Here is a 16343-nt window from a genome sequence, read left to right as displayed (position 1 = left end):
TAGCAGTGCTTTTCTGAAGTATGGCCTTTGGCATTTCAGCTAAGTTGGCTTTGGTGAAATCACGTCTGTACCTTTTCTTTTATTTTCTATATTGAGACCTGCCTCTGAATTGATTGTTTCCACCTGAATGTTGTCAGCATGACAAACTCCAGCCTGTGTATCCTGAAGTTGGTTGTAACTTAAAGCTGGTCTTCTAAAGCCCTGGAAAATTGTTTTTTGGCAAGATCTTTTTGGCTATCCTTAGGAATACCAGGTGACTTGACTCTTCTTAACCTTTCTTTACCAAAGCGATGAGGAGTTTGACTACTTGTTTTTACTTTCAGGATCAACAAATAACTGAGGAAGGGCTTTTTTTCTTTCAAAAGTAAATGTAATTCTGACAATGTTAATGCAGTGCTAATATTTGCTTTCTTTTTGTTTTATAATTCTCTGCACTTTAAAATGCAATATAAGAATCTACGTTGCAGTGAATACTTTTTTGGTTTTCGTTGGTGCTTTAAAGGTGACTTTTGTTTCTTAAAAAAAATCCTTTTTTGAAAGAACTAACCAAGCAGTGCCTCTGTGGTGCTCATGAAAAGAAACTGACCTTTGTGTTTGTACTTTTTCTTTTCTCTCTGGCCTTATGTTATTTCCATGGAAAACCCATTGCAGAATCAACTGCACCCAGGTGAGAGCTTATTGATGAGCGTTTTTTTTCACTTTTCTTTTGGCTGCGGTGCATTCTAGATTCTATTTGCCAATTCTGAGCCATCTTGGACCACAGAGTTTTTATAGGGCATTCGCAACTGTTTTTCTGTTGTGGTTGCTGTTCTTCTGTACAGCTTTAACCTGCAGTCTTGGTGGTTGTTGCAAACTTGGGCAAATAAATCTTCAAGTGCCACTCTGCTATCACCTTTTCTAACACCAACTGGCTGCTGCTAATGAGCTGCCACTATGACGTAGTTATTTGGATCAAACACCATTGCCACTGTATGATCTGAGGTCTTCCCTATGTGATGGCCTGTGTAATGCATACCACAAAGACTGTGTTCTCATTAAGGTCTTAATGTTAATTTAACAGCACTAACTATTTACACTACTATTTCACTTGTACTGAGTCTGGGTTCTGTGCTCACTGATCATTGTTATATTGCATTACTGGTTAAACACATTATACTGACTCAATTGCGCTGAGCAGGGAGTGATTTGAAAGTGAAAACCTTTTAAACCAGAGCATTACAAGCAGTGTTGTCATGTGACTGTCTTGAACTTCATCTGGTGTAGGAACAAATTACTGCAGATGCTGGAATCGTTTGCTTTCAGTAAAGTTTAACCGCTTGTTTGGTCTGGGATATGTGACAAAATGCAACAGTGCAGGGTGATGTAAAATTTGGGATATTTAATAAGTTGATTTGATGGAAGATGTTAAAATGATGGAGGAACAGAATAGTGTGTGTCAGAACAGTGTTAGTTTTGCATTCAGTTTCTGATTTGAAAGTTTGGCTCAAAGCTTTGTGATTTGGCAATCTAAGAGGTAAAATAGACAAAATATGCATTTTTCATAATTTTAAGACACAATAGGAATTGTGAAATCTACAATTGGAGTTATTGGTTTAAACCACAGATAACCATGAAAACATTTACAAATTGGTTAGGCAGGATTGAAAGAGGAGGGGAATTAAATGGCTACTAGAAATGGGTGCAAACGCTGGGCGAGAATTAATTGTATAGAGGATAAATATTTAATTGTCCATCCAGTAATTCCCGTATTTAGGTATTTATTGAATGTTGGCTAAATTTATAATGGGTGAGAAGTGTCTTACAAACGCCATTGAATTATTTTCAGGAACTCTCAAATGTTGTGCTGCCTAGGGATACTATTTATAAGGACTGGAAAAATATTTACTAAGATTCTACAGGAGAGACTCAAAATAACAAATTAGCAAAAATTGGATAAGAGACAGATTAAGGATAATTTATCAAATTGGTACGATGAAATAGAAATGCTCCTTCCAGAATCTGAACCTAAAGTTTTTAACATAAGGAAAAAATAACTTGGATGACAATATTAAGTGTCGTAATCTAAATTAATTGATGTCCCCGTTCAACATAATGTATTATCAATGACTGCATGTATATAAGTATGGATAAGACCCTGTGAGTTTCAAAGATTATTTTTAATAGAATATTATGTGACTACTCTTTTGGGGAATTTGAGGGAACTAAAGGAATTTGAGTAAGAGAGAAACTATTTTATCTTGATGGTAGAACCCAGATCAAGGAGTGTAACCATAAAATTAGAGCTAGGGTGTTCAGGAAGCACATCTTTAGTGTATTGGAAATCTGGAGCTCTGCCAAAAAGTTGTTGAGCCTGCAGGGCTCAGTTGAAAAGATTTTTTTGGTTTGGCATGAGTAGGTAATGATGAAAAAGCTCAGAAGTACATAGAGTTAAAATAAAGATCAACTATGATCTCATTCAGAAGTAGAGCAGACTCCAAAGGCTAATGGCCTATTCCTATTCTAATATGAAGCTCTGTAACATTAGTCAAGTTAGCAATGCTTGCTTTGTGCATTACTATTATGTAGTGAATAAGCAGTCTGTATTTCAATCCTAAATTTAGGATCAAGGACCAAGCATTCACCTCAGAAAATGTTTATTATGGACTTGAATCTGGTTCAAACAAATCCAGAACTAAACTTTTTTTAAATGCAGATTTAAATACAATAAAATCCATGATTTTCTTTCTGCAAAAATATGACCAAACAAAATACTTTAATTTTGTGTTATATGCTTCATTATTGGCTCCTTTTAAAAGTGTAAATTCTTTTGATCAAGAACCTTAACAAAGCATATCTGGAGCACAGGGAAAAGTACAGTTTTTGAAATTCATGGGGTGTTATCCGTATTTAAATAGTTGTCAATAGTACGTTTTTGTAATGAACAGGGACATTGTCCGGACTATTGAGAAAAGGAAAACAATATAAGCTGCTAAAAGGTGCCTTAAATATTGTATTTGAATTGTGAAGCTAGCTGACAGGCTGTGTTCTCTTGTAATATTGCATGATTACACTTCTTTTTAATTCTGGCTGGTGGTGATGACAGGTTGTGAGTGTTGAGCATTCTTTTATTTTAAAAGGTTTGTTGCTTGTATAAGGGGGTCATTTTAGCTCTGGCTGGATAGCTGGTCTGTGATGCATACTGATACAGTGTAGGTTGAATTCCTGCACCAGCTGAGGTTACCATGAAGAATTATTCTCAATCTCTGTCTAATGAGAGAGCAACCTTGTGATCTGGTAAGACTGTGTCACCTTTTACCTTTTTATAAGCATATAAAGCATTGCATTTTTGCAGCAATATAGTTTTGGAAGTGAATTTAATTATGCAGTGTAGAAGGCATTCTTTATCGCAAGTACACCTTGGCTGCTTTATGCAAGCAGGTAGCATTTGGACAAACTTTCAGAATGTTAGTGTGTTTTCCTTTTAGCACAAAATTACATTATATATTTTAAGGTATTTCTATTAAATGCTGTTAGTTTACAGTATGGAGCAGAATGTTACTTTATTTGTGGGTAGTTTTTATTACAGCCAACTTCATAGTCTCTACTATGTAGGCCACTTTCATTTGTAATAAAAAGTTACTGCTTTGAACTAAGGAAACTGAGGAAGATATTTGCTTTTGTTTTAACAAAAGATTACTGGAACTGTGTTTATAATCTACATTTTTGTCCCATTCAAGCAGTGGGGGTGATGTTAGACATAATGGCTCCACGGGTATTTGTACTGGGCAGTTTTTTTCGGTGGCCGACTTCTTTTTGGTTTTTCAACCTGGCCTAGGTGTGTTCAGAAGTTCTCTGGTCATAGTACCGACTCTTTTTGGTTTAGTTCTTGGACAAGTGGCTGCACCTTTTTTTGTGTTTTGGACAATACAGCAGAAACATTTCTCCTGTGAAGGAGAAAATCTGACTCTGCTTTGCACCATGCACCCACTGCCTCCCCCTTTCCCCGCCCTCCCCTTCCCTTTGGAAAATTCTTTAATTTCTCTACTCCAGTAGTTAGCTCTTCTGTCTCAGTGTAAATTTTCTGCTTGAAAGGGAAAAACCACCTTCCAAGATAGTGAAAATGTGATTGGAAGAGTGAGAACAGTGTATCCACAACCTCATGTCCAGCTTGACGGAATCAAGAAGTATCTAAAGGATGACATTTCATTGCCTATAATCTGGACCTATTCCAGAGCTACACCTCATTGACTTTTTTTTGTTCCCTCTCCATCCATAATATTTATCTTGTTTCTGTTCTCATGTGAGTGGGAATATTTTTTAATTGGTACTGTATACATTAACAATTTAGTTTTCTGCCATTGGTTAAAATGTGTTTGAAATAAATAGCTGTTTCGTCCTTGCATACAGAAGCCTGATGTGTGTTTTTCTTTCACCAGGCTGCCAAACCCAGGTTAAACTGGGACTTCTGATAGTTTGATTTCAATCTTTTCATGTTTGTGATGACTCTGGGAATAATGGGGGTGATTTCTAGTATGCCACCCAGTATGTTGGAACACAAATGTTTTAATGGCCCATATCTTCTTGTGGTGGTGAGATGGGTAATTTGTAAATTTAGCCATCCCAGCCTCAATCTCGCTGTCGATGAATAATCCTGCCATATATTCCTAGTTTGCAACTAGAATGTGCCATACATACTAGCTGTTCTTCAATCGTCACCATACTCTCCTTTTTCAGTCAGAACGTTGTAGATTCAATTCCATTCCTTTGCTGAGGGAATGCTGTGCTACCTGAGATGCCATCCTGCAATGAATTAAGTTGAACCTCTGACTAATTCAGGTGGATGTACAACATCCCATGCCACTATTTCAAAGAAGAGCAAGCATGTTAATGCCTTTTATCCTGGTCAATAATTATCCCTCAATTGACATCACAAAAGTAAATTATCTGGTTATTGCTACATTGTTATCAATAGTATATTGTCAACAAATTGGCTGCCATGTTTCTGATTGATGATAGGAAATGGCGCCCTGGAGCAAAAGTCACAGGAAAGAATGACATGCTGTGAGGTTTCTCCTTGCCAATGCTTCCACTGCAGGAAGATACGGGCAATTAAAACACTTGTGTTACAACACACTGGGTAGCATGCTGGAAAACGAGCCCCTCTATTCAGGGTTATTGCCAATGTGAGAAGATTTAATCAAACTAGTTCCCACTTACCTTCTATATTAGTTCAAATACTCTTCATCCTTAGCAAAATACTGCACAAAATCTGGTGTAACACAGCAGGGTTTAATGGATGGGAGAGAAATACAGGTGGCATTGTAGTATTTAGTATATATTAAATAAATTTGGTAAGCTAAAAGCGCAGGTAGCCACATCGAAATACAATGTCATGGCAACAGAACTGATGCATAAAGGGGCAGGACAGCGTGCAAAATATTCCTGGATCTAAGGTGTTTAAGAAAGGAGGGGTAAATAGCACTTTTAATGATGATACAGCGCTGGAGAGAAGATACGATCTCAGCTTACAGTAATACTGAACAAGTCTGATCCCAGAGTGAAACCTTGCTTGACGGACTGTAAGCTTTATTTTGTTTCTATGCTCATCACAGAGGTCAGCCAATGAATGTATTCCCTAGAGGCTGCCAATATACTTTTTAATGAAAGAGCATGAGTTTATGGCGCAAATCATGAACTATATTGCACAATACAAGAACTACTTCAAATCTTTTTTCATTACAAAGAAAGAACCTAAAGGCACCAATACCTGAGTAATGTGCCACTCCTGTATCCATGCTAAAGCTAAACACTAAAAGAACAGTGGATGCTGTAAATCGGGAACAAAAACAGAAGTTGCTGGAAAAGCCAGGCAGGTCTGGCAGCATCTGTGAAGAAAAAAATCAGTTAATGTTTCGGGTCGACTGAACCTTCCTCAGCATTCATTTTGTTCCCCTCTCGCAATGGAGTTCATTGCTAACACAAAGATAGAAGCCTTGGTGCCTCTATCTTGCTATTCCCCTGGCTATCCTGTTAGCTGCTGCCCATCTCACGCTCTCGCTTTCTCGCTCTCACGCTCTCGCTCTCTCACACTCAACAAAAACTATTGCAATTGTCTCCTGAGATGGCTTGCTTATCATTTGTCCAAAGCCACATGATTTCAAAGAAATGCTACTTTCTAAACAGATGTTTAAAATTTGTCACGCTTTTTTAAAAAATCTTCATTGATTTTACTTCCATTGTACAACCAAAGTTCCCAAATAATAAGATGTGATGAACCTTTATGATCTGTCCTGGAAAGGTTAATGACAGATGCAATTTAGTTAGGACAAAAGTGATGCCATTACAATGCTGGGGTGTGAACTTATCCAGCTGATAATTCTGCACATGAGCATGTACCTCTAATGGGACAGAAATGTCCTACTGCATCTCCATTTATTGACCTGCTAACTGCATTTATCAGAAATAGAACTTGAGACTTAAATTTTGAATTGTTATATCTCTCTTGTGCACACTCTCTTCCAGGCCTTCATGATTTCTCTCCAACTTCCAACTTTCCAAAGGAAACCTACAAGAAGCTTAAGATAAAGGAGCAGGAGTCAACCATTTGGATCTTCTTTCTTGTTCCTCCATTCAGGACAATACTGATTTATCTTGTTCCTGAATCCACCTTTGCATTACATCTTTTGAATTCCTTAGAACTTAATGGAGTTTTTACTATCATGAATATATGTAGCAACTGAGCATAGATAGCTCTCTCAATTGGAGGTTGAGAGTTCCAATGCTGCAGACCTCTTTTTTTTTTGTGTGTGTGAAGAAATTTTGCATCTCATTCAAAATGACTGACCCCTTTTTTATTTTGAGACCATATTTATAGACTTCCTAGCCAGGCAAAATATCCTCATAGTATCTGTTCTTAAGAATTTCAATGTTTTGATGAAATCACATCTTGACTTTCCCTCACTCACTCCTCTTTTTTTCTCTTGCCCCATCCCCCTCACCCAACAACCCAGTGCTGCAATTATAGTTGGTGTGTGGGAAAGGTGGTTGTTTTTAAGTGCATATATTCAAATAGCGCATGTCTGTGCCATATATTATTGACCTGAAATGTTAACTTTGTTTCTCACTTTACAGATGCTGCTTGGGTTTTCGTAGCATTCTCTGTAGAGAGAGTAATTGATATCCAGGAAGAGAAATTGTAATATTAAATCTAAAAGATTTTAGAACAGAGGACAGGGGAAACCCCTTCACACGCAAGTGTGGATTAATGGAATTCACCTTCTGACTTCCCACTTTTAAGTAGAAGATTATTTCAGCAGTCAAAATTAGGATTGATAGGTGGAAGAATTTAAAGGAATTTAAAGGAATTTAAATGGATGTGGAAACCAAGTGGGTAAGTTTGATTTGGAGCAACATCCTTAATGAATGGTGAATGTCAACAAGGTCTTGTTGGGCTGAATGGCTCCCTTCTGTGTTGTATCTTTTCTATGAACTGTGACCAGATCTGTATTATATAAATAATATCATAGTTCATTTGAGACTCTGATCTGACTCATTGCAAACCAGTTAAGAAGGATGAATGGGCAAAGTAATGCTGTGTACAACACAACTTGTATAATCTGAAACTGTCATCTGGATTCTTTTGAAAATTCATTAAAGTGGTGCTTTTTGTCATTCTAAAACCTTGTAATGTAATGTTCCAGTCTAGTTCCTGTCTAGAATCCAGACAATTATAGTGATTTCCTACACTTACAATTGTTTCTTCAGCAAACCTAAATAGAGCATTGATGCTACTAGAACTGCCTTATTCCATCAATAGAGTCCTTGCTTCTGTTGTCACAACTCTTATTGCTTAACCATAGCTCCAATTACTGTCCACATGCTAAGTTTAGCCATTGTCACATATTTGAATGAAAACTGCTGGAAAATATTCAGCAGACTGGTAGTCTCAATTGGGAGAGAAACAGAATTAATGTTTCAGGGTACCAGCCCTGATGAGTATTTCCAGCATTTTCTGTTTTTATTTCAGATCCATAGTATTTTGCTTCTGTAACTGTCGATGACTGCTTGTTTCCTTCTTCTGCCCATCATGTAACAATCTCAATGTCTGCCATGTGTCTCTGTACTCCATTCCCTCCACTTCAGGCAAGTCCTGATCACTCTTCCTGGTAGCTTTATTCTCTTAATTTGTCAGCATATTGAACTCCCAGTGGAATGTAAGGAATACCAGATAGTGGCTTTTTTCCTGGAGATCCTTCACAAGAATGCAGAAGTTAGCTGTATTTTCATTAATCATATGTTTGGGTTTATTGTATATTACTTTTTGGATGCTATTCCATCTTGAATCTGTCATTCTGGGACACTATTGATCAGGCAAATCATGCACCAAAGGCAAGACTAATTTTTTAAGTAATTCAGTAAAGCAGATACAGTTCAATATGAATAAACGTTAACATAACTTTGTACAAAGCAAGGCTCCAAGGGAGAAAAGGTATCGAGAAAGTAATGAAGGTAAATCTATAAAGACAAATTTGGAGGTAAAAAGCAGGTAAGTTATTTTTAATCTGTTCAGATCTGTTACGACATACCTCCTGGTGCAGGTGGGACTTGAACCAGACCACTTGGCCCAGAGGTAGGTGTGCTACCACTGAACAAGACCCCAAAAGGCAGGTAAATCCAATATAAATCTGTCTGATCGGCTAATTCTTCCAGAATTCTCTAGTTGCGGTTGCAGACAAGTACAGATCAAAAAGGCCATGTGTTTATGATCACCCAGTCATTTGAAGGTGAATGCTATTGAGTAGCAATAAAGCATAATTTGGAAACCAATGATTTTAATTCCTAAAGGAAGCTTAAACTAGGGGTTGGATTCCCTTTCAAAAGAACATTTAAAGGTGCTAATTACGTTTTCGAAACTATAGAAGGGATAGAATGAGATGCTTCATGTTAAAAGGGGCAAATACCACATGCCTTAGGTCAAGGACAACAAGGTGCAGAGCTGGACGAACACAGCAGGCCAAGCAGCATCAGAGGAGCAGGAAGGCTGACGTTTCGGACCTAGACCCTCCTTCAGAAATGGGGGAGGGGAAGGGGGTTCTGAAATGAATAGGGAGAGAGGGGGAGGCGGATAGAAAATGGATAGAGGAGGAGACAGACAGGTCAAAGAGGCGGGGATGGAGCCAGTAAAGGTGAGTGTAGGTGGGGAGGTAGGGAGGAGATAGGTTCGTCCAGGGAGGACGGACAGGTCAAGGGGGCGGAATGAGGTTAGTAGGTAGGAGATGGGGGTGGGGCTTGAGGTGGGAGGAAGGACAGGTTAGGGAGGTGGGGACGAGCTGGGCTGGTTTTGGGATGCGGTAGGGGGAGGGGAGATTTTGAAGCTTGTGAAGACCACATTGATACCATTAGGCTGCAGGGTTCCCAAGCGGAATATGAGTTGCTGTTCCTGCAACCTTCGGGTAGCATCGTTGTGACACTGCAGGAGGCCCAGGATGGACATGTCGTCTGAGGAATGGGAGGGAGGGTTGAAATGGTTTGTGACTGGGAGGTGCAGTTGTTTATTGCGAACCGAGCGTAGGTGTTCTGCAAAGCGGTCCCCAAGCCTCCGCTTGGTTTCCCCGATGTAGAGGAGGCCACAACTGGAACAGCGGATACAGTATACCACATTAGCAGATGTGCAGGTGAACATCTGCTTGATGTGGAAAGTCTTCTTGGGGCCTGGGATGGGGGTGAGGGAGGAGGTGTAGGGGTAGGTGTAGCACTTCCTGCGGTTGCAGGGAAAAGTGCTGGGTGTGGTGGGGCTGGAGGGGAGTGTGGAGCGGACAAGGGAGTCCCGGAGAGAGTGGTCCCTCCGGAAAGCAGATAAGTGTGGAGAGGGAAAAATGTCTTTGGTGGTGAGGTCGGATTGCAGATGGCAGAAGTGTCGGAGGATGATGCGTTGGATCCGGAGGTTGGTGGGATGGCACGTGAGAACGAGGGGGATTCTGTTTTGGTTGTTATTGCGGGGAGTGGGTGTGAGGGATGAGTTGCGGGAAATGCAGGAGACACGGTCGAGGGCATTCTCGACCACTGAGGGCGGGAAGTTGCGGTGCTTGAAAAACGAGAGTGGAATGCCTCATCCTGGGAGCAGATGCAGCAGAGGCGAAGGAATTGGGAATAGGGGATGGCATTTTTGCAGGAAGGTGGGTGGGAGGAGGTGTATTCTGGGTGGCTGTGGGAGTCGGTGGGCTTGAAATGGATATCGGTTTCTAGGTGGTTGCCAGAGATGGAGACAGAGAGGTCCAGGAAGGAGAGAGAGGTATTGGAGATGGTCCAGGTGAACTTAAGGATTCAGTTTTTTTTAAACGATGGTGTAGAAGGACAGCTGGGTAATTCTTGGAATTGGAAATTTCAGGGATATGATGAGGGGGCAATTTTTGGGGATTAGGAGATGAAGAACAACATTTTGTTTTTTTGAAAAAAATTGTACTGATATTTTCCAATCCTGTATACTTCTGTTCTCCTGTGAAAGTTTGGTGATTATGATCATCAACCAAAAAAGTTGGACCTCTTCAGGGTTGAGATATTTTCCTACTGCTAAAAATCATTGTATTTTTTTGCATAATATATTGTTACACTACAACTACTGTCTTAACTGCAAACTACTGCATGTCTGGTGTATGTTTTTACACACTATTATTCATTTGCTTATCAGAAAAGGAATCGAGAAAGTAATGAAAGTAAATCTATAAGGACAAATTTGGAAGCAAAAAGCCTCATCCGATCTCATACGTTTCTGTAACAGGTTATAATCCTGTTATACTTCCATTGAAATGTCGAATAAAATTTGCATGCAGGCCTAGACTTGGTCAGAATAACTCCTATATAATTGGAAGAGTTCAGATAACACTTCTATTATAGTGCACACCCCATAGCATGTTCTGTGTCACTGATTCCTTTTTTTCCTGATTCAATAGGTAGAGAGAATTGTGGCCAAGAGGAAAAATAAAAAAGGGCGAACAGAGTACTTAGTCCGATGGAAAGGTTATGACAGTGACGATGACACGTGGGAACCAGAACATCATCTGGTGAACTGTGAGGAATATATTCTGGAGTTTAACAGGCAGCACAGTGATAAACAGAAAGATGGACCTTTTTCCAGATCAAGCAAACACTCTCTAAACAATGCTCGAAAGCAGATATCCCGTTCGACCAACAGTTCTCTGTCAAAGTCTTCTCCCAGATCACCCGGAGTTGGTAAAGACTGTGATTCCAAAAGCTCCAACCAGTTCTTATCAAGTCACCAGAAATATCGAAAGACCAACTCGCAGACTTTCTCCAGTAGGAAAACAATGGACCTTACTAAATCTGGCATCAAAATCCTCGTTCCCAGAAGCCCGTTAAAGAATAGGATAGTTGTTGATGGTTTTCAGGATACCTCATCAGATAGGCTAGTGCAAATGACACAGAATCCTGACTCTGTGGCACCAGACTTGGCTATTGAAAAGCCATTTGGGGCTTTGCTTGTCCATGGAGCAGAGAGAGCCAGAATGGGAACCAGGCCAAGGACGCAACCATTATCACCCCAGATGCAACTGCCAGTGACAGGATCAACAGCCTCAGCACTATCATTTAATGGTAAAGGTAAGCGTGAATGTGTTTGCATTGTTGTATGTGTTAACAAATGTTGAATAATTGACCATGAACTATCACAAATTTTTCAAAGTCTTTAGGTTGCATTCAGTAAAGCTACAAAATAATGAAATCTGTTCCACAATATTTCCAATCAGCCAAACCCTCCATACTGATTTACCCAATTTGACATCAGTTGCAAATTTGGCAGCTGTGCATTAAAGGTAAAATTTTGGCTTTTGGCATCCTGAAATACACGTAGAGCTGTTCACTTGAAAACCAAATTCTGACATCCGCAAGAATAAACTCTGTGTAATTTTACCAAATTCTTTTGAATGACCTATTGGTCACGTGATCGGTATGATTTCTATTAGTTGACCAATAGAAGTGCAGTTTGGAATATAAAAAAGTTATCTCCTTTTCATGCCCTATTTCCTGCTGTGTGTTGATGTATATTAGGGTTTTGATGCAATATTGTGCTGAACGTTTCATGCATTTATGCTCAAAGGATTTAGAGCAAGTTGTTATTTTTACCTTTTGGGTATTTGTTTCTTGATGTAATGTACTCTGGTCATTTGGCATTCAAGGAACATTGAATATTTCACTCTACCTTAGCGCAATCAGGTTGTGAAAAGATTGGCATGAAGGTTGGCTGTTGTTCTTGCAAGGGCAAAATATAATATAAACTTGCTGAATTTGTGAAAGAAGGTTCATCCTGTTTGTACTTTTGTCAAAATAATTCTAAAGATATTCTGTTCACTACTAGAAATTGCCACCGTAATCATTTTAGTTGTTCTGATTCCATGATCTATAACCTGATCAGGTATTTTGACCAAAGTGCTGTGCATTTGTATAAATAGCACATCTTATTAAGTCAATGTAAATACAGTTTGAGCTATGATATAATGTTTGTATGTAACATCTTAAGTTCAAAACTTGCCTTAAATCCAACAATTGTTAAATACATAATCTATTGATTTAACACTTAATGAAAAGATCCAAGCTGTAGTCTCCACGCATATTTTTTTTCTAATTTCCCAGGTCCATTGTTGTTTCTCCCCATGCCCATTCACAGTACTGTACTGAACTTACAGTTTGTATATTTTACTTTCCTTTTTAGATGTTGGGCTTTTATTTCTCTTTTTCTCAAGGACTCGGAGCATGTTACTACTCTAATTCCAAATTTCAGCTTCAGGCCCTATTCATCTCACTTTTTGGTAAAAATTGTCTGCTTTTTTATTTGGAATTTATTTTCCTTTTGCTTACTAATATTTGGAAAACAAAAAAGAAGAGCTTCACTTCACTCTGATCACATTCGAGATTTGGAAAAATATGTACTTTGATCATTGTTACCAAGATTTGGTGCTATCCTGAATTTCTTTTTTGTGTGCAAACTCTTTCTCGAGCTGTCTTGGCTATTATTCTACTTGAAAGTAAAATGACTGTCTGCTAATCCACTATATTTTGTTGAACTAGAACAGCATCCTTTTCATCTCCAAGGATCTTCACTTAAGTCTAGCTTCCAAAGATGGGTGTAATTTATTTCCTGTCTGTAAGGTTTCTCATTCAAATGAATTTAGACAGTCATGGTCTGACATGTCTTCGAGCATAAGCCTGCATTTTTCCTAGTAGTGCATGGATTTGGAAAACTTGCTCAAAATTGAGTTCCCTTTGCTCTTTACTGTAGTAATTTCAGATACCTTTTCTTTATAAAGCGAGTGCAAAGCTAGGAATAAAAATAAACAGGTCAGCAAGTAAATTTTAATACTGTGTTTTCATTATACTCAGCAAACCTAAACAGTTAAAAATAAGGTAAAAGTTGAATTGCCAGTGATACAAAGACATCACTTGTATTATTTTTAAGGTTTAAGTCTCATGCCAAATTGTAATCAGGTGATTTGTTAATAGAACTTTTCCAAATTCCTCTTTGGCTAGCCACCAAAAGGATATCACAGAAGAACCCTATATTCTATGTCTGTCACTACAAACCACACCCTTTTTATGCCTTTATCCTGCTACACTGGCTCTCCACCTCCCTGCCCCTCCCAAACCCCCCCACCCCCACCCAGTCTTAACGCAGCTAAATATGGATGAACAAAGTGGAGGTTTGACGCCTAACTAACCCCTTGACAGCTTGTTACTAATATGTTATAGACGGCTTAATTTATTGACAGTTGAGATACAATTGTATCCTGTAAGTATTGTTTAAGGAAGTCAGTTTCTTAAATTATTGGGAAACATATGGAAGTTTGTTTCATATCTTACTTGATTTTGTAAAAGCAAACTACAATAGGATTGTTAAAACAAAAAATAAAATTTTAAGGATTGCCAAAGTGTAGTTAATTTTCAAGTATTGGTATTTTGTAATTAATTTGCTCTGCCATCTTCTTCTAAATCATCAAAGATGACTCCCAAATGCGATATTGTTGTTTTGGGTCATAGCTAATGTAGTCCGACCATTTTTTTTTCCTGTTAATATTTTTCAAAGAATTCTACTTAAGACTGGACTATTTTAGAAACACACCTTTGTTTATCTTTGGGAAGCTGGATACAAGTTATATTTTGCATTCTGCAAACAGAATTGTCCTGAAATTCAAATAAAAATGGCCACACTAAACAATACATCAGTGTCATAGAATCATAGAATCCCTACAGTGTGGATACAGCCCCTTTGGCCCAACAAGTCCACACCGAACCTCCAGACGATCCCACCCAGACCCATTCCCCTCTAACCCACCACATCTACACATCCCTGAATACTATGGACAATTTAGCATGGCCAATCCACCTAGCCTGCACATCTTTGGACTGTGGGAGGAAACCGGAGCACCCGGAGGAAACCCATGCAGACACGGAGAATGTGCAAACTCCACACAGACAGTCGTCCAAGGTGGAATCGAAGCCGGGTCCCTAGTGCTGTGAGGCAGCAGTGCTAACTACTGTGCCACTGTGTTTAATTAAACAAATTTTAAAAATAGAAAATTAATTGATAGTAGCTTTCCTATTTAAATGTGTGTAGTACTCTCTTATCTCTCCCAAAAAAAACTTTTGTCTGTACTAGCCATCGGAATATTCCAGATCCTGTATACATTTTCAGCGCAAAAATACCAACCATAGGAGTTTAGGATTTGCTTCAGGGTAGCTCTGTGTCTCTGCTGATCTTTGAATTTCACTTCTGTGGTGTATTATAAGCCAAATGGGATCATTTTAAACAAACATTTACTTATTTGAAATGATCATGTAAAGTGCTGGAAAGAAATAAACTCTAGGGTACATTTGTCTATGAAACAAATTAGTCGTGCCATTCTTTGGAATATGTTTGGACAATTATCTAAAAATTTGGCTCAAGTTTCATAATGTAATGTAATGGATCTGCTTCATGAAATCATTGAACTATATAAGATAGCAGGAGGCCAGTTGGCCCATCGTAGCTGTGCAAGCTCTTTCAAAGTATTATCTAATTTGTCTTCTTTCCCAATAAGTTTACCCCACAACTTTGCAATTTTCTCCCTTTGTCAAGTTTTCTTCGAGTTTTATTTTGCATGTTGTAATTTAACCTGCTATTCTATGCAAAAAAAATTACTCACTTACCTCCAGTTTTTTTGTTTGCCAGTTTCCTGAGATCTGTGCAATTTAGTTATGGACTCCTCTGCTACTGGAAATACATCCTCAATTATTCTATCAAAACCCTTCAATCTCAAACTGTCCTCCACACCAGCCTTTTCCGCTGCAAACTAATGTTCTTAACAGTTCCCTTTTTTCTCGTGTAGTAACCTCTTTCTTTCTATTTAAATCTGTCATCATGCAAACATATTGATGGAGCAGGTTTAAGGATCTAAATGGCCTAATTCATAAGATCACGACTGATCTGTTTGCATATAAAGTTCCATACTCCCAATAATCTTGCACAGTAGAAATTGGCAAAGTGCTGCAAATAAATCCAATTTCTTTAATCTCTTAGTGTAACTGAAGTCCAGCATCCACAGTTCCATTCTTGTAAATGTCCTTATACTTTCTCCAAAATCTGTTAAATTAATGATCCTATTCGGTGATCTTCCTTGAAATTTGGCCTTCAAATTTGGGCACCTTTCACCAGCTGAGGCCTAGCCAGTGTTCTATAAAGGCTTTGACTGATTGTCTTGCCTTTGTACTTAATACCCTTGGATTGTGTATGTTTTTCTAATTGTCTTCTTGACTTGCCACGGCATCTTCAAAGATTTATGTATAAACAGTCCCCAATTTGCGAACACATTCTAGTGTGGAATCTATTCACGAGTCGATTTATGCTCGAGGCTGAGCATAATGCAGGGCAATACAAATCGGCCATTCGTAAGTACAGCAAGTCAGATCTTTTAAAATTATATCACTGAATGGGATCTCATTCATATGTATGAGTGTTCCGAAGCCAGGTGTTCATAAATCAAGGATCCCGTGTGTGTGTGTGTTAATATCTCCTCAAGTGTGTCAGTTCCTGCAACTTGGAAATTGTGCAATTTAGTTTGCATTGCATTTCCATAGTCTTGCTACCAAAATGATATTTCACACCTCTCCACATTAAATTTCATCTGCCATGTGTCTGTCTATTTCAACAGTCTTTCGACATCCTCCTGAAATCTGACAGTAGCCTCCTCACCATCCATAATATTTGAATTTCATGTAATCTACAAACATTGAAATTATATTCTGTTTACCTGTCTGGGCCGTTTAAATGTATCAATTAGGCAACAGTCCTGATAATAATCCCCTGTATGCAGCCTCCC

At 38.6% G+C, this 16343-nt stretch overlaps 1 protein-coding gene across 4 annotated transcripts in view; it reads left to right on the top strand.

Moving 5' to 3' along the window:
- The window catches only part of cdyl (chromodomain protein, Y-like), a 147946-nt gene that overhangs the window by 70317 nt on the left and 61286 nt on the right, over window positions 1-16343 (top strand). For 3 of the 4 annotated variants that reach the window (XM_048610901.1, XM_020531014.2, XM_048610907.1), the window contains one exon: window positions 10929-11595. In XM_048610901.1, the coding sequence (XP_048466858.1) occupies window positions 11304-11595 (292 nt within the window). In that variant the 5' untranslated portion in view covers window positions 10929-11303. The remainder of the gene's footprint in view (window positions 1-10928; window positions 11596-16343) is intronic. The other variant, XM_048610896.1, reaches the window with a different exon arrangement.

Source organism: Rhincodon typus, chromosome 2, assembly GCF_021869965.1.
Source record: "Rhincodon typus isolate 14 chromosome 2, sRhiTyp1.1, whole genome shotgun sequence".
In the NCBI taxonomy this organism is placed as follows: domain Eukaryota; kingdom Metazoa; phylum Chordata; class Chondrichthyes; order Orectolobiformes; family Rhincodontidae; genus Rhincodon; species Rhincodon typus.
The sequence above is the reverse complement of the archived record's forward strand: the minus strand, read 5'-3'. Positions and strand labels throughout refer to the sequence as shown.